This window comes from Tursiops truncatus, chromosome 3, assembly GCF_011762595.2.
Source record: "Tursiops truncatus isolate mTurTru1 chromosome 3, mTurTru1.mat.Y, whole genome shotgun sequence".
NCBI lineage: Eukaryota > Metazoa > Chordata > Mammalia > Artiodactyla > Delphinidae > Tursiops > Tursiops truncatus.
The window spans coordinates 124073753-124092164 of record NC_047036.1 but is presented as its reverse complement, the minus strand read 5'-3'; the positions used below and the strand labels follow the sequence as shown (position 1 = coordinate 124092164).

At 37.9% G+C, this 18412-nt stretch overlaps 1 protein-coding gene across 1 annotated transcript; it reads right to left on the bottom strand.

Annotated features, from left to right (window-relative positions):
- Positions 1-738: 738 nt before the first annotated feature.
- On the bottom strand, positions 739-17905 carry SPINK14 (serine peptidase inhibitor Kazal type 14 (putative)). Its single transcript, XM_073801954.1, is given in 7 exon segments — positions 739-1116; positions 2072-2183; positions 2186-2207; positions 5044-5081; positions 5937-6046; positions 17207-17328; positions 17858-17905. Coding segments are annotated over 7 exon segments (498 nt in total). The 3' UTR covers positions 739-1070.
- Between the last annotated feature and the right edge of the window lie 507 nt (positions 17906-18412).

The window sequence follows — 18412 nt, the reverse complement described above, 5'->3', positions numbered from 1 at the left end:
GGGTCCTGATGCACACACTACTTTGTGTGTGCCCTCCAAGAGTGGAGTCTCTGTTTCTCCCAGTCCTGTCGAAGTCCTGCAGTCATATTCCACTAGCCTTCAAAGTGTGATTCTCTAGGTATTCCTCCTCCTGTTGCTGGACCCCCAGGTTGGGAAGCCTGATGTGGGGCTCAGAACCTTCACTCCACTGGGTGGATTTCTGTGGTATAAGTGTTCTCCAGTCTGTGAGTCACCCACCCAGCATTTATGGGATTTGATTTTACTGTGATTGCGCCCCTCCTACCGTCTCACTGTGGCTTCTCCTTTGTTTTTGGATGTGGGGTATCTTTTTGGTGAGTTCCAGTGTCTTCCTGCCGATGATTGTCCAGCAGCTAGTTGTGATTCTGGTGTTCTCGCAAGAGGGAGTGAGAGTACGTCCTTCTACTCTGCCATCTTGGTTCAGGTAAGACTGGTAGTTCTGAGAATGCTCTTATACCTTCATTTAATTTCTAGATAGCAGTTTCCTCTCAGACAAGAGCTGTGAAAGCTTAGAGCACTCTCCCAGGGTGTACTTTTTCTATTCCAAGTCTGTCTTAGACAAACTAGAGCTGGTGGATGGATGAATACTCTGGTTAGAGCTGCGAGGGGAAGCTCAGCTGGTTATTTTAGGCATGTTTCCTATTAATATATATATTTTTTTAATTCTGAAGGAATATGGAAGAAATTTCTGTTGTGTTCTTTGGAAGACAACCAGGAGCCTTTACGTATTGATAGATTATTCCACAGTTTACAGTATCAGAGACCTGATTAAGCCCTGTGTTTGTCTCTGACCTTTGGCTCAAATGTTCATTTTGTTCTACTTCTGAGGCTTGAGATACGGATCTGAGACCCATGTTAAATAAGACTTTCAGAAAAGTTTATTTATTAGGGAGAATATGGAAGGCAGCGAATCAATGAGGGGAGAGGTCTACAAGCTCACTAGGGGTAGCTCTCTGTCACTGAGAACACATCTAAGGAGGGGTGAGTTGCAAGAGAAGGATTTTCTCAATGGAAAGATAAAAAAAAGGTACTTCTTTCATGTCTGAGTCCACTCAGCATTTTCCATCCTGCAGAAATCTAATTTTTCCCTGAGATTTCCTGAAGGAAGAATCAGAATAAATATTTCATTAATATAATGTCAGAGCTACAAAAATACTTGTAAAATTATCTATCACCCTTATTTTATATTTGAGGAAACTAAGAGCATAAAGGACATTGATTACAGACAAAAGCCAGGTTATTGGATTTCCTACCCTGTTATCCTTCCATGATTCCAAGATGCCACTGAAGATATTATGACCTATATTATAAGCTCTTTGAAAATAAGTTACTTAATCAGACCTCAGCTTATGATATATGAGGCATATCAGTCCTCATCTTACTCTGTCAATACTCTTACACTTTGGCTGAATTCCTCATTAGTGGGGGTGGCCTGAAGTTTACACATTCCTGTCTCATTGCTCTTTGTGAAAATTACAAAATGATCATTGGGTGGAGGGCTTCAGTCTGGTGCCACGGGGAGAGTTTTTCTCCCTGTGAACTTCACTGTCTTATACAGAGATCAACCCTGAAGCCACAGTTTAGTGAGACTTAGTGTCTAATCACTGATAATCATGTCACATAAATCCAAAAACTAAACTAGCCAGAGGACCCAAACTTTATAGTCACCTATCCTAGCTCAGAGTTTCAGACACATATGAAGTTGAAGATATCTGAGAGAAGGCAAAAGTATAGTTTGTTTTAAAATCAAAGAATTTTAAGGACTCAAAGGGATATTTAAAGCTTCAAGTGAAAAAAAAATCTATCAATTGGCATATGGGAATGAGAAGGCTGAGAGAAGAAAGGGCCTAGCAAACACTACTGAGTACAGCGAGTCTGCTTTCTACTCCAGTGGGCTTTGTATTGCCACATGTTCTCCTGAGCAGGGACTGATTATTATCTGAGCAAACTGGAGCAAATTCCTGGCTTCAAGGCTGTTGTACTTGGTAGAAGAGGTAATCACCTTGCACTAAGCTTTTTCATTGTTCTCTTCTTTTCTCCCAGTACTACTCACATGCTCCCAACATACAAGATGCAGGGATTTTCATAAGTTACCAAATTGTTGCCACAGATGGGTTGATATATACCAGGGCAGGGGTTCACTGTTCCATTGAACCAACTCAATCTACTTTCTTATATGGACATTTCACCTGAAATTGAGTTGAAAAGAATGATATGATTAGAATTACACTCACACCCCTGGACTTTACTAGGAAAATCTAAACATAGAATCATATCCTAGTCTGACACAAGCTCTCTAGCTTCCCCCTCCACAAAGCAAGGGAACCGGAACCCACGTATGTCCATCAGCTAACAACGTACATGATGCCCTTGTTGTCAGGACCTCCTGACAGGAAGAGAGAAAGGAGGCCTGCTATGCTATAGTGGGAAAAGGAAGAGTGCGTTAACAGGACAGATTTGGGAAATTTAGCTTCTCTCTCAATCTCCTTTATTCTCAGACTATTTGACCTGGAATTAGTCTTAGAGATTTTCTGTGGTAACTCAGCTAAGGAAACTGAAGCCCCATAATTGGAAAAGATGTTTCACTGAAATCTATATGCCTTGACTTAAAATATTTATCACATCTTATCTACTAAAAATATCTCCAGGCTAACTCTTATCTTGAAGGTGTGAAACATGAGATCATTTAGAGTAACTCCCTGATTTTGTAGGGAAAACTGAAAACAAAGGAAGGGGCATGTCTCAGTGGGACCAGAACCCATGTCTGCTTGCAATGTTGGTATCAGTGATGGCTTGAGAGCAGTGACTCTGGGATGATTGAGCTTGACAATGATAGTCTCAGGGGCTCTATGATTACCATACGATAGGTAGATAAAGTACCTCTAATACAAGGTGGGTAGGAGTTTGGGCTATTTAGAGAAAGAGGGATCATATTTGAGCTCTTCTCCCTTCTTCCCTTATCCAACACCAGCACCATGGCCAGGTCACCACCATCTGTCTGTCACCCAACTACTCCCTCCACTTTCTCCTTTCCTCTGTAGCCTCTAATTTCTGTAATTTAAATGTCCATTGAATCATATTATTCCTGTACTTATGCTCTTTTAATCGCATTTCACTGGACATAAAAAATTTCTTCTTAGTATAAGCTAAAAGACCCTATGTGATCTGTACCCTTCTGACTTTTCCAACCTTGTCTTATACCACCTTGCTCTTTGCCATTTTCCATGGGTTTTTTTTGTCTTTTTAAAAATTTTGTTTTGTTTTTGCTTCAAGTGCTCCATAGTCCCTCCATCTCAGAGTCTTGTGGTTTGTCACGACCCCCCCATCAAATGTATTGTCTTTTTCTTGAACCTAAACTCATTCTGCCTTCAGAGCTCAAGTTATGACCTACTTTCTCAGAGAGTTCCCAAAATACAATCCCAACTTTCCATTCCTTTTTTAGTATCTCTAATCAGTGTGTAATAAAGCATTTATACAATTATTTGACTAATTCCACACTCCAAAGAATTATAAGCCCATAAGGGTAAGGTCTGTTTCTGATTAGACTAACCTTTGTGTGTCCAGCACATATATTGGCACTTAGTCTTGCTCTATAAATATGTGCAAAATGAATAAGATTTTAAATAGTTCAAACTGAATGAATATAGTCAAATAATAGCAAGAGTAATTAGTATCATCTTTAAATATAGCTTTTCTTTCTCTTTAGAGTAGGATGTATATTCATCGAGTGAGTAGGCTATGTATTCATCTGCTGTGTAACTATAACATCTGCTGCGCCCTCTCCCTCCCTCTCTGTGTTCCAGTCACACAGGTCTTTAATCAGTGACTCAAGTAGGTAAATCTTCCTCATTGCTCTCCATCTGGGTGGCTCCTTCTCACCCTTCACATCTCAGATATCCCCATGCCCAAGAAGCCTTCACTGACCACATTGTTGATAGTAGTATCTCTACTTTCAAAAGATATTCTCTATTGTACCATCCTATTTCTTTTATTTATAGAATTATTTATAGAATTTACTATAAAAACAGTCACTCTCTTCGTTTTTTCTGGCTATTTTTGTAAGCTTCATGAGAAAATAAGTAAGAATGAGTAAGGTTATTTTTGTTTATAAATTTATGGACAAGTGGAGGACTACTCTTGCAGGCAACCTTCTTAAGAGGAAAACTCTAGGACTCAACTCTATGAGACTAGAGTATAAATCCTGGACAAATTCTATAGACTTTTTTGCTGGAGCTATAGCCTCTGACAGGTTCTACACTCTGATCTCTGTGTCCCTTGAAGGCCAAGCTGCCCTCAAAACATCTTTCTCACCAGTCAACTCATGAATATATTTTTTTAAGAAGTAAAATTTAAAATTTACTAATGAGACAAAAGCTTAAAGTGCAAGTGCTCCTGAAGTGAAGGAGTACAGTGATGCAAATCCACATCAAAAAACCAAAACAATCTTTCATTTCACTATTTCCCCCATTTATTAAACATTTATTTTACCCCACAATATATTCAGTGCTCAGAGGTATAGCTGAAAATGAAAAAGGTGTCTCTGTCACTTTGCCCTCATACAAGTTGGAAACAGAATTTGAGGCTCTGTTCAGAGATTTCCTGTTCCTTCACATTTCCTCAGTCTATAACTTAGAGTTGGCGTTTGCCATTCACAACTCCCATAGGCATTCTCTGCGTATCACAGGGCAGTTAGGAGCATTCTTTCCACCAAACTGTGAGCCCCTCCAGAGCAGAAACCATGTTATGCCCAAGTCTGTGGGCATATAAGAACCTGCCCTGTCCCCTGGCAACCGCCAGTGTCCATAAACATTTTCCAGGCACTACCGAGGGCTCTGTGGTATACCTATGACCAAATCTCAGCTTGGGTCCCAGTTTGGATTACTCTCCTCTGAGCTCCTATACCTACAGTGTACCTGCCACATTCATGTGACATTGAAGAACATCACTTGCCTCAGTAAGGTTCTAAAATAGTAATTCCAAAGAAAACTCAGAGTCTCGTTCCCAGGAAATTTAGAGGAAAATTACCTTAATATTTCCATGTGGTGGCCACCAGTGTGGAGGGCCTGAAACCATAACAAATGAAAATAGTTAAAGAATCTAGTATCTGGTAAGTCATAGCTTAATTTGTTGACAGAATAAAAGAGTTTTATGTAGTACCCAGAAAGCTTGCAATAATTGAAAACATTATTTCATTTATACGTATATTCATTCATTTTTTTAAATGTGGGGTAACTCTTTTACTCCTGGTAGATAATCAACAGAAGACTATATAGGTGCATCACTGCCAGTCCAGTGTACCAAATAATTTTTTGATTAACAGTAATTAGCCTGGGCTTGAGAGGATTCAGAGCTGACAGCCAATATATGAAAGAAATTAAGAAATGCTAGAACTTTAAAGAGATCTTTTAACCCAATCCCCATATCTTATGAAATGCCCAAGAATTCATGGCAGATATGTAAGAAAACTAAGCTCTTCAGTCTTTGAAGCTAGGTCGCTCTACATGACTTCTCTAAAAAAGGACACAAAAGATAATGACCCAGTCGAATATATGGCAGAGCATTTTCAAAAGTTCTGAATTTTTGTGATGCACTGTCTTGGAGGCATATTGCCAGTCACTTTCACACGTTACCTCACCCAGTCACCCAAGCCCCTGGTCCCCACGAGTTAGGTCTTATAGTCCGCATTAATAGATGGGAAAGCTAAGGCCCCTGCCCATTGGCCCAGAGCCTTTTTTTTTTTTTTTTTTGATCACACTCCATTGTCTGTCTCTCTATATATACAGATATATAATATAGTAAAATGATACACTTAATAAAATATATATACACAAAAATCTCAAAGCATTCTCTTCTAGATTATCATGTCACAGCCCAGCAATCAACCTTACATCCCTGCGCAAAACAGCTACATTACTCACCAGAAGGTAACGTCAAATGTATCACGATAAAGAACAGAAGTGAGCAGAGTACTGGGAAGGATTTGGCCACTTTTTCTCCTGGCGTGTCCTTAGAATAATTCTCTGAGATACTGCTTCAGGATGTTGCCTTTTGATACAATCACAAAAGAAGAGGTTATCAGGATATTAAGACCACTTCTGAAGTGAATATTCATCTCCAGTATACGTATTGTATGCTCCTTCTCCGAGAACAAATGCTCAGGAATAAACTTTGGTTAGTTATAAATAAATGTATAGATCTCAGTGACAGACCCGTGACTACTTAGAAGACAGAAGTAAATCAGAGGTTACTGTTTGGGAATAACTGTATTATGTTAGGATGGAGATATTTTAAGTGTCTTGAAAAGGCACCTTACCTGATGATTCTCTCAAAATTTTTTTATTTGAAAGGATACAAAGAAAATGATGAGACTGCTAGAGGCTTCTAGACAACAAGGGCTTCTCAATAGAGGAAGCGGGTCTGTACTTGGTCATGAAGCAGAGATTGCCTCTTGAGATTAAGACAAAGATTTCTAATACTCCAGGCCTACTTGGCTGTGCTGAGAATCTTCTGACTCGGAAAGCTAAACCCTCTTGGAGCATTCTGAGAGACTGCATAGGGAGAAAAAAAGAAATACTCTATCTCACAGGAGTTCCCAAGCTATTTCATCCAGAATTCAGTGAGCAAATCCTCCCTTGGGATTGCCTTTCCTTGTAGCAGCCTTTCTGACCCTAAAGAATGGTATATGGAGGTTCCAGGTCCTGACCAAGGACCACATTGAACTCTCCCTGTCTTCCTGTTCCTGCAAAAGTGACCTGGTCCTCCCTATGTCCTAGAGACCTTTTTCTCTGCTCTGTAGCATATGTTGATAGGTAATGTACATGAACTTGCCTTTATGCTATGGTGTGATATTTGTTATCTGAGACACTGAGATGTTTCCACAGTGTTCCACTCTCCAGGATGTCTGGAGGCTCCTGGCACAATGTCCAGAGCTGTCTGCTCGGCCCGCTCCTGAGACAGTCTATGACTCCATGTTTTTCTAAATACATCCCCATCTCTTCCTGACATCTTCCCTGGATTACTTTAGGAATGGAGCTTCAACAGTGGAAGATCCAGCTGTATCAGAACACAATGCCAGATGCCCACTCTCCCTACCACGTGTACCCAGGTTGACTCACCTCAGAAAGGAAGTGAGATGTAATGTAATTCTTTGTGGCTGGTGCCTCTCCTTTAAGGAGCATGTGTTAGAGCCTCAAGAGGGGATAGAATAGCTGTGTAGGAGAGGGAAGACACTGATGCATTGTGTGCTGGGCTGAGCAGGCCCTGGGAGGCCAAACATTTAGGATGAGTCAAAGACAAACTCAGCAGGAGGTGTTGGGGAAGGGAGTACAGAGATGCCTACAAGACTTGGGTGGTGGGAACGGATCGCTGGCCAGGGCAGCCCTGGGTGGGCAATCCAAAGAGGCAATAGCAGAAGAAACATACCACAGTAGGAAAGAGCATAGAAGTATCGAATGTTCCACAACAATAATTAGTGCCTTTGGCCAGAATGAAAAATGTGGAAACAGCTGAGGAAGAGAGGAGGTTGCAGTGACAGATGAAGTCTGTGGATGCCATTTGCAGTGGGTCCAGCCTTGTCCTGTAGCAATCCAAACCTTTGCAGCTTTGTAACAAGGAAGATACCTTATCAGAGCTGGGTTTCCTCCTAATTTCTGAACTTCCTGCCTCTATGTTACATTTTTTAAAAAGCAATTCTTCTTATGTCAAGGAAATACAAGTTTAGAAAATTCAAAAAGTAGAAATATTAGAAAAGAAATAAAAAGACAAGAAACCTCAAAACCCATAGATAACTGTGAAACATAAACTGTATTGAATTATATCATTCCAGTTTTTTAAAAAAAATCTATATATACATACACAGAAATGAACACATATACATGTTCTTGTCATATTTGATCAAATTTTTGTAGTATATATTGTTTTACACTTTTTTGACTTAGAAATGTACTGTGACATTTTCTTGATCTTTAAATATAGTCATATAGAACATGAATTTAGATGCCTAGTGTCATATTCTATCACATATATGGATTTTTATTATATTAATATTCTTCCATAGTTGCTCAATTAGGCTGATTTCAATTTCATTATTCTTAACAATACTGGAATGAACAAATTTTTATTTACCTCAGTTAATTTGTCTCATTACTTCATTTCAATAAAAGCCTAAAAACAGACCTACTGGAAACTTCCAGAAAGGACCTGGGTCACTTAGAATATGAAAGAAGTGGTTTTCATCCAACCTGTGGGCTCTGTAAGTCTAATATGGAACAATTTGAAAATACCCTGTCATCTTCCTAAGTATATCAGTCATCTCCCAGTTCAGAGAGGTAGAGGCATCCCATTGTTTAGGAAGGATTCTGGACATAAAAGCAAAAGATCAAGTTACAATATTTTTGTCAACTTGAAAAGTAATTTTTCCTCTCTGGACGGAATTTTCCCATTTTCACAATGGGGTAATCAAACCTTCCTTAAGGAACTCTTTGGAGGTTTAAGCGAGCTAACATTTAAACAGCTTGGAAAACTGCCTGCCTCCGCTACTGATATGGGCTTTATAGGCTCAGAGCCACAGATTGATTGCATTGTATGAGTATTCAAAGGTAATAATGAGCGTGAAATTACTTCCCACCTGATAATAAATAATTTACATTTTTCTCAACTTTGCTTTGTCACAAATTTTGTTATTAGCAGGGTATCACTGGTTAAATGAGTTCCCGTAGGCCTTCTACTGTTTGGGATTCTGGTTTGTCAGGAGTTGTGTGGGCACTGGAAATACAGCCGTGAAAAAGAATGGCATATTCTTGACCTTAATGGAGCTTATACCTTGGCAGGAGAATATTATTAAACAAATAATTACTCGTGGAAGGCAGACTTGAAGAAGCAGATTTTAACATTTGAGTTTCCTGACTCTTGTGACATTCCAGTATGAATCATGGCCCCTCTGATACCCATCCATAACAGCAATGAGAAATAAAACAATAATTTCCACAGATCCAATATCTTGACTCGGTAAAAGTGAAGCAGACCTTCCTAAGATAAAAGGAATTGCATATTATCAATATGTGACCCTGTTTAATAGCTGCAAAAATAAGATAACAGAGAGAGGTCTACAAACAGTATTTAATCCTGTAGATTAAATACATAGAGGAAAATACATAGAAGAAAAAGAAAAACATAGGAAAAAATCAAGCTAAAATAGTTTTAGCTTTTCCAAATTCCAGTTGAACTAATATTGGGAGAGGAGAGTAAATAAGACTGAGGGATCCCATCTTCCTCAAAGAATCCTTAGTCTTTGACTTCTTCATCATCTCTCATACCCATGGTTGAATTCCAGAAGCTACAATTTGGGGCTTTGTTCCTAGATGTCAGGCCCTATTCCTACCTATGAAATAATTCAGTTTGTATGTTCCAGTGTCACCTCAAACGAATATTTTAAAAAGCCAATTCCTCACTGTACAGTCCAAAGCAGATTCTTTTTTTTTAAGTTTATTTTTTTATTGAAGTATAGTTAATTTACAATGTTGTGTTAGTTTCAGGTGTACAGCAAAGTGATTCAGTTATATATATATATATAATAATACATATATATATTCTTTTTCAGGTTCTTTTCCATTATAGGTTATTACAAGTTATTGAATATTGTTCCCTGTGCTATACAGTGGGTCCTTGTTGTTTATCTGTTTCGTATACAGCAGTGTGTATCTGTTAATCTGAAACTCCTAATTTATCCCTCCCCCACCCTTTCCCCTTTGGTAACCGTAAGTTTGTTTTCTGTGTCTGTCTGTTTCTGTTTTTTAAACAAGTTCATTTGTACAATTTTTTTTTAAATTCCATGTGCAAGTGATATTATGTGATATTTATCTTTCTCTACCTGACTTCACTTAATATGATAATCTCTAGGTACATCCATGTTGCTGCAAATGGTATTACTTTATTAATTTTTATGGCTGAGTAGTATTCCATTGTACACATGTACCACATTTTCTTTATCCATTCATCTGTCAATGGACCTTTAGATTGTTTCCATATTTTGGCTATTGTGAATAGTGCTACTGTGAACTTAGGAGTGCATGTATCTTTTTGAATTGTAGTTTTGTCCAGATATATGCCCAGAAGTGGGATTGCTGGATCATATGGTAGCTCTATTTTTAGTTTTTTAAGGACCCTCCATACTGTTCTCTGTAGTCGCTGCACCAATTTGCATCCCCACCAACAGTGTAGGAGGGTTCTCTTTTCTCCACACCCTCTCCAGAATGATGGCCATTCTGACTTGTGTGAGGTGATAGCTCATTGTAGTTTTGATTTGCATTTCGCTAATAATTAGCAATGTTGAGCATCTTTTCACGTGCCTGTTGGTTATCTCTACGTCTTCTTTGGAGAAATGTCTGTTTAGGTCATCTGCCCATCTTTTGATAGAGTTGTTTTCTTTTTTTGTTTTGTTTTTGATATTAAGCTGTATGAGCTGTTTGTGTATTTTGGAAATTAATCCCTTGTCAGTAGCATCATTTGCAAATATTTTCTCCCATTTTGCAGGTTGTCTTTTCATTTTGTTTATAGTTTTCTTTGCCATGCAGAAGCTTTTAAGTTTAATTAGGTCCCATTCGTTTATTTTTACTTTTATTTTCATTACTCTAGGAGATGGGTCCAAAAACATATTACTGCAATTTATGTCAAAGTGTATTCTGCCTATGTTTTCCTCCAAGAGTTTTATAGTATCCAGTCTTACATTTAGGTCTTTAATCCATGTTGAGTTTATTTTTGTATATGATGTTAGAGAATGTTCTAATTTTTTTCTTTTACATGTAGCTGTCCAATTTTCCCAGTGTCACTCAGTGAAGAGACTGTCTTTTCTCCATTGTACATTCTTGACTCATTTGCTGAAGGTTAATTGACCATAGGTGTGTGGCCAAAGCAGATTCTTACCACCATTAGGGATGTGGAAATCCTTCACAGGATTTTACCTAAGACTGCATGTTCTCCAGTAGAAAGGAAAGTCAATTCCACTGCCCAAACCATAGAACTTTCACAGTCTAGTCCATTCTTTAACCAATTATCACTCCACCACAGTACTAATCTGCCATTCTTTAGGTCCTCAGAGCTGTTTCTCCATCACAGGAAAGCCACCATACAAGTGATCGGTCCCACCCTGGACCATAGGGGAAAGTCTTTCCCTTCTCAGGGTTTTTTATTGAAGCCACAGGACAACATTGTCCAGACTTGCATATCTGCCTAGGAAAATTTTGTTTAGACAAAAGCAGAGTTTATGTAAGTAAACTCACTTTTTCAATTTATAGGTTAAAAAAGAAAATTATGTAATTATTGTATAATTACATATATTTTTAAAACATAGGTTATATAATGTACTCTACAATATATCCACTCTACAATATGTAGACTTTGTCATTGTTGTTGTTTATAGTTAAGCAAATTATTTATTATTACAGGGTCAACACCCATGTGCCCACCATTCCAGTCATGAGCTAGCATGACCGTCATCCTAAAGGTCTCGCATGTGTTACTGCCTGAATATTTATAATCCCCCAGAATTCATATGTTGTAGTCAATCCTCAATGTGATGGTATTAGGAGGTAGAACTCTTCAGAGATGATTAGGTCGTGAAGGCATAGCCTTCATGAATGGCATTAGTGCCCTTATGAAACAGTGTCCGGAGAGCAACCTTGCCCCTTCTACCATGGGAAGACACAGCAAGAAGATAGTAGACTGTGAACCTGAAAGTGGGCTCTTACCTAGCACCAGATCTTCTGGTGCCTTGATCTTGGACTTCTAGAACTGTGAGAATATAAATTCCTATTGTTTAAGTCACCCAATCTGTGGTATAGACAGTTCCCTACTTATGATGGTTCAAATAACAATTTTTTGACTTTATGGTGATGTGAAAGCAATATGCATTTAGTAGAAACTGTACTTTGAAATTTGATCTTTCCCTGAGCTAGTGATAAGCAGTACAATACTCTCTTGTGATGCTGAGCAGTGAGCCACAGCACCCAAGTCAGCCATACAGTCACCAGGGTAAACAATCCGTATGTTGACAACCATTCTGTACCCATACAACCATTCTGTTTTTCACTTTTTCAGTATTCAATAAATTACATGAGATATTCAACACCTTATTACTTTATAAAATAGGCTGTGTGTTATATGATTTTGCCCAACTGTAGGCTAATGTAAGTGTTCTGAGCACATTTAAGGTAGGCGAGGCTGGTACGTTAGGTGCATGTATGATATTTTCAATTTATGATGGGTTTATCGGGATATAACCCCATCCTAAATGGAGGAAGATCTGAATTTTGTTGTGGCAGCCTGGCATACTAATACACTAGCTCATTATATGACTAACAGCACCCTCACTCACCCTCCACATTGTTGCCAGAGTGATATTTTTAGAAACCAAATCTGATCTTGTTCAAATATTTAACTGATTCCATCAACAGAAAGCCCCCTCATGACCCATGCTTATCTCTCCAGTCTCATCTGCTCTGCCTTTTATCCCAGCTGAATTTAAGGACTGAATTCCCAGTGTTTGCTGCTCCTGAACATCCCTGTGCCTTTGCTTCTCATATTTATCCTACTTTGCATGCCCTTACCCACTTCATCCATCAGACTGACCGCTACTTCTCCTTCAAATATCATTTTACTTTTGTAACAGTTTCATGGCCGCATTTCTCTCCCTCACCCACCACAATGGGTTAGGTGCCCATCCTTAAAATGAACTGTCTTTACTACCACAACCCCATGTTTGCCGTTCTCTTATAGTATCACATTTCAAACTCTATTAAAATTATTGACTTTCCACTCACATAGCTCTTTACCCCTAAATTATCTCTACTTTTGTGTTCTTGAATTTTTTTTGTGCTTTTTAAATAACTTTTTACTGTTATTAGTGTTCTTAAGTCCCTAATGTTCTTTTCTTAACCTGCTAATTAGTTGCAGTATTAGAAAATAACCACATGTATATCAATCTGCTCCAGTTAAGGGCTACGAATAAAGTTTGTGGAGTCTTCCTCTGGGTAAATAAATTATACTTTAGGTTTTGTGTTTAGGCTGCTCAGGTGTCTTATCTATGACTACTCATAGTCATAGATCATTTCTAGAATACATATCTGAAAACACTTTTTCTCGATGAAAGTGAGAAATTGTTAAAACATTTTATATTAAGAATAAATAAAATTTCTGTGTATACTTACTATTATATACTATATATATAGTATATATACTATAGTATATATACTATAGTATATATATAGTATATATATAGTATATATACTATACTTACTTACACTTCATCATCATGAAGTTTCCTGAGTTGAGATCCTTTCTGTCTGGAAAAGTAGATTTTATTGAATGGGTCATACAGTTATTTGATATTTCATAATCTACAGAGTAAAACATAGTCATATGTCATTTTGTGCTGTCTGACCTGAACTAAGAATGAAGAGTGCTGGTTAATATTCTACCCTAGTTAGCTGATATTTACCATTAACATCCTTGATAGATGATCATTTTGCAAACAAATAAAAATATAAAAAATAAGACCAACATTAAAAGGAGATTGGGCACTTTTAAAATAGTCCATGAATATTCAGATGGAAATCAAAAGCATAATATAGTGTGCAAACATTTCTGCAGTTTTAAAAGAAAATATGCACACATACATCTCTGGCATTTACAGTTTATGTAATTTTGTTATAGTCATTTCTCCTTTCTGAGTATTAGATTTCTTCCTTCTAAAAAGAAGATATGAGATAATATAATCAATACCATCTCAGTCTTCAGTCTCTGATGGTTTTATTAGGGCATGAATTTGCATATCCTGAGAGACTTTATTTTGGATAACACTTGCTATTATATTTGTAAATTTTCAGAAGGTCTAGAAAAGGAGGAAAATTATAAAAAGGAAGAAGAGTTTATTTCTTTGAGTATTCACTCTTTGTCAGCTGCTTAGCTAAGGTTTGACATGTTTTATCACAGTGAATCCTAAACACTATTATAATTTCTGTCTTACTGAATACAGAATTGTGCAGCGAATTGGGTATTTGCCTAATGTCACAGATCTACAAACTGCAGCCTGGATTCTAATCCAGATGTATGACACCAAAGCCCATGATTTTTTTTTTTTTTTACATCTTTATTGGAGTATAATTGCTTTACAATGGTGTGTTAGTTTCTGCTTCATAACAGGGTGAATCAGTTATACATATACATACGTTCCCATATCTCTTCCCTCTTGCGTCTCCCTCCCTCCCACCCTCCCTATCCCACCCCTCCAGGCGGTCACAAAGCACCGAGCTGATCTCTCTGCGCTATGCGGCTGCTTCCCACTAGCTATCTACCTTACGTTTAGCAGTGTATATATGTCCATGACTCTCTCTTGCTTTGTCACAGCTTCCCCTTCCTGCTCCCCATATCCTCAAGTCCATTCCCTAGTAGGTCTGTGTCTTTATTTCTGTCTTACCCCTAGGTTCTTCATGACATTTTTTTTCTTAAATTCCATATATATGTGTTAGCATACGGTATTTGTCTTTCTCTTTCTGACTTACATCACTCTGTATGACAGACTCTAGGTCTATCCACCTCATTACAAATAGCTCAATTTCATTTCTTTTTATGGCTGAGTAATATTCCATCGTATGTATGTGCCACATCTTCTTTATCCATTCATCCAATGATGGACACTTAGGTTGTTTCCATGTCTGGGCTATTGTAAATAGAGCTGCAATGAAGATTTTGGTACATGACTCTTTTTGAATTATGGTTTTCTCAGGGTCTATGCCCCGTAGTGGGATTGCTGGGTCATATGGTAGTTCTATTTGTAGTTCTTTAAGGAACCTCCATACTGTTCTCCATAGTGGCTGTACCAATTCACATTCCCACCAGCAGTGCAAGAGTGTTCCCTTTTCTCCACACCCTCTCCAGCATTTATTGTTTCTAGATTTTTTGATGATGGCCATTCTGAATGGTGTGAGATGATATTTCATTGCATTTCTCTAATGATTAATGATGTTGAGCATTCTTTCATGTGTTTGTTGGCAGTCTGTATATCTTCTTTGGAGAAATGTCTATTTAGGTCTTCTGCCCATTTTTGGATTGGGTTGTTTGTTTTTTTGTTATTGAGCTACATGAGCTGCTTATAAATTTTGGAGATTAATCCTTTGTCAGTTGCTTCATTTGCAAATATTTTCTCCCATTCCGAGGGTTGTCTTTTCATCTTCTTTATGGTTTCCTTTGCTGTGCAAAAGCTTTTAACTTTCATTAGGTCCCATTTGTTTATTTTTGTTTTTATTTCCATTTCTCTAGGACGTGGGTCAAAAATGATCTTGCTGTGATTTATGTCATAGAGTGTTCTGCCTATGTTTTACTCTAAGAGTTTGATAGTTTCTGGCCTTACATTTAGGTCTTTAATCCATTTTGAGCTTATTTTTGTGTATGGTGTTAGGGAGTGATCTAATCTCATACTTTTACATGTACCTGTCCAGTTTTCCCAGCACCACTTATTGAAGAGGCTGTCCTTTCTCCACTGTACATTCCTGCCTCCTTTATCAAAGATAAGGTGACCCTATGTGTGTGGGTTTATCTCTGGGCTTTCTATCCTGTTCCATTGATCTATCAATCTGTTTTTGTGCCAGTACCATACTGTCTTGATTACTGTAGCTTTGTAGTATAGTCTGAAGTCAGGGAGCCTGATTCCTCCAGCTCCATTTTTCGTTCTCAAGATTGCTTTGGCTATTTGGGGTCTTTTGTGTTTCCATACAAATTGTGAAATTTTTTGTTCTAGCTCTGTGAAAAATGCCAGTGGTAGTTTGATAGGGATTGCATTGTATCTGTAGATTGCTTTGGGTAGTATAGTCATTTTCACAGTATTGATTCTTCCAATCCAAGAACATAGTATATCTCTCCATCTATTTGTATCATCTTTAATTTCTTTCATCAGTGTCTTATAATTTTCTGCATACAGGTCTTTTGTCTCCTTAAGTAGGTTTATTCCTAGATATTTTATTCTTTTTGTTGCAGTGGTAAATGGGAGTGTTTTCTTGATTTCACTTTCAGATTTTTCATCATTAGTGTATAGGAATGCCAGAGATTTCTGTGCATTAATTTTGTATCCTGCTACTTTACCAAATTCATTGATTAGCTCTAGTAGTTTTCTGGTAACGTCTTTAGGATTCTCTATGTGTAGTATCATGTCATCTGCAAACAGTGACAGCTTTACTTCTTTTCCGATTTGGATTCCTTTTATTTCTTTTTTGTCTCTGATTGCTGTGGCTAAAACTTCCAAAACTATGTTGAATAAGAGTGGTGAGAGTGGGCAACCTTGTCTTGTTCCTGATCTTAGTGGAAATGCTTTCAGTTTTTCACCATTGGGGACGATGTTGGCTGTGGGTTTGTCATATATGGCCTTTATTATGTTGAGGAAAGTTCCCTCTATGCCTACTTTCTGCAGGGTTTTTAGCATAAAAAGCCCATGATTTTAACTACTAATCAGAAAGGAGTGAATTCAAGTTGTTGGAATGAAAAAAAAAAGAAAGTTGTTGGAATGGCTGGTAATAACCATTCTTAAAATCTCCTAGAAGCTGAGATGTTGTTTATAGTGAGGACTTAATATTTAATGGATGGGGCTGGTGGTGGTGAGGATTCCAACTAATTCCAACTCTGCGTTTGGGCTTTCATTCTCTTCCCTAGACCTCTCCAGACAATCAGAGAAGCAACATGATTCTCCTCTGGGGTATGAAGGATAGATCAGTCTTATAACAGTGTCCATGGCTAACAGCCCAAATATAGACAGCTGTCTTCTGAGTTTCCACTAAGTGATAAGATAGATGTAACACAGGAGATTCATGAAACTTTGACCAAGAATATATTTCCCACCTGAGACCCAGTTTCCGTAAATGTAATGTGGGAATAAAAATGTCTATATGTAGCAGCTAATCTGAGGGACATTGTAGACTATAAATGAGAATTTGGCTGGATAGCAAAGAAATATATACACATATATATTCTTACATATAGCTATTTTTTCAAAACAAAGCAATGTCCAAAGAGTACTGGAGGATCATGACAAAAGGTAAGGTTTGTAAAACCATGTTTTTAAAAACCAAGCAGATTTTGGCCAATGTGAATTTTGTGATCATAAAACAAAAGCAAAACAGGGCTCCAAATTGAGTACTGTACTTACTGATTTAGCATACAAAACATGCATTCATTACTGTGAGTTTTCTGATCTATGTCACATAATGGTCTCCATTCCCTTGTGCATGCAATCCTGGCACTTTTTCTGTTGTATTTGGTGCAGTCCACCTGTAATTGGAAGAAAAATAATACCCTACATTCTCTTCCTTCAATTCTGCGTCATTCTCATATTGAGATGGTAAAGAGGGAGAAGAGAGTGGAAAGAGTACTAGTCTCTTTAACTTTTCAGCAAACATGTCTAGAAGATCTTTTATGGACCAGGTGCTGTGCTGCAAAAATAAATCAGACCTAGAATAGTCCTTAAATGAGAATTAGCAGTTTAAGAAGGAAATATTGATCTCTCTTTTTAGGGTTATAATGAGAGTCCAGTGGGATAATGAATGTGAAAAATACTGAGAAAAGTTTAAAATGCTACCAAAAGGTAAAACTTTACTTTATCTGCTCTTCTCCTTTTGCAAGGAGATTCATTTTGTAACCTTTAAAGAAAGAAACACCACCAGGAAAGTACAGTAGGAACAGTTTTATATCCTAGGGAATTATTTCAGCCCACTGTGAGTCAGTTTAGCTACTTTCATGACTCATTTACACATTAGCTCTGATTTCATTTTTGCCAAGAGCATGCCGAAAAGGTACTCACCTCTGTCCCTATTGCTTGATGGCCAGAAGAGAGTAGGACGAGATTCATTTCGAGAGAAGGAATTGGAGAAATAGAAAATTCCACAGTTAGAAATGCAAAGCTGAATTCATTGTTCACAGTAACTAAAACCCATTTCCCAACATCCCTTGCCCAGGCCAGACCTAAAAGAGGTCGCTTCTTTACTCAGGGCCAACTCGGGGGGAAGTCAGAGATATATGATTCTGACCAAAAACAAAAAAAAAATGAGGTGGTAGGGGGAATCTCTGGTCATTGGAGAAAGGGCTGTCCAGGAGATCCTGTGGGCATGCCCAGGGTAGAGTTGGAGTTATGGTCTCAAAGTTGTATAGGTGGTTTCTGAAAGGCCAAGTCAGAAACCTGAGAGATCCCGATGAGGAACTGAGCAGAAAGCTCACAATCCTTTTATTCTTCTCAGTCTCTCTTCCTCTTCCTCAAAGTCTGATTCACCCCCACTCTGTTGATTAGACCAATCAAAATAGATGTCTTCTAAATTTTCTTTTGACTTTAACATTCTATAATTACTGAAGGCTGAATATG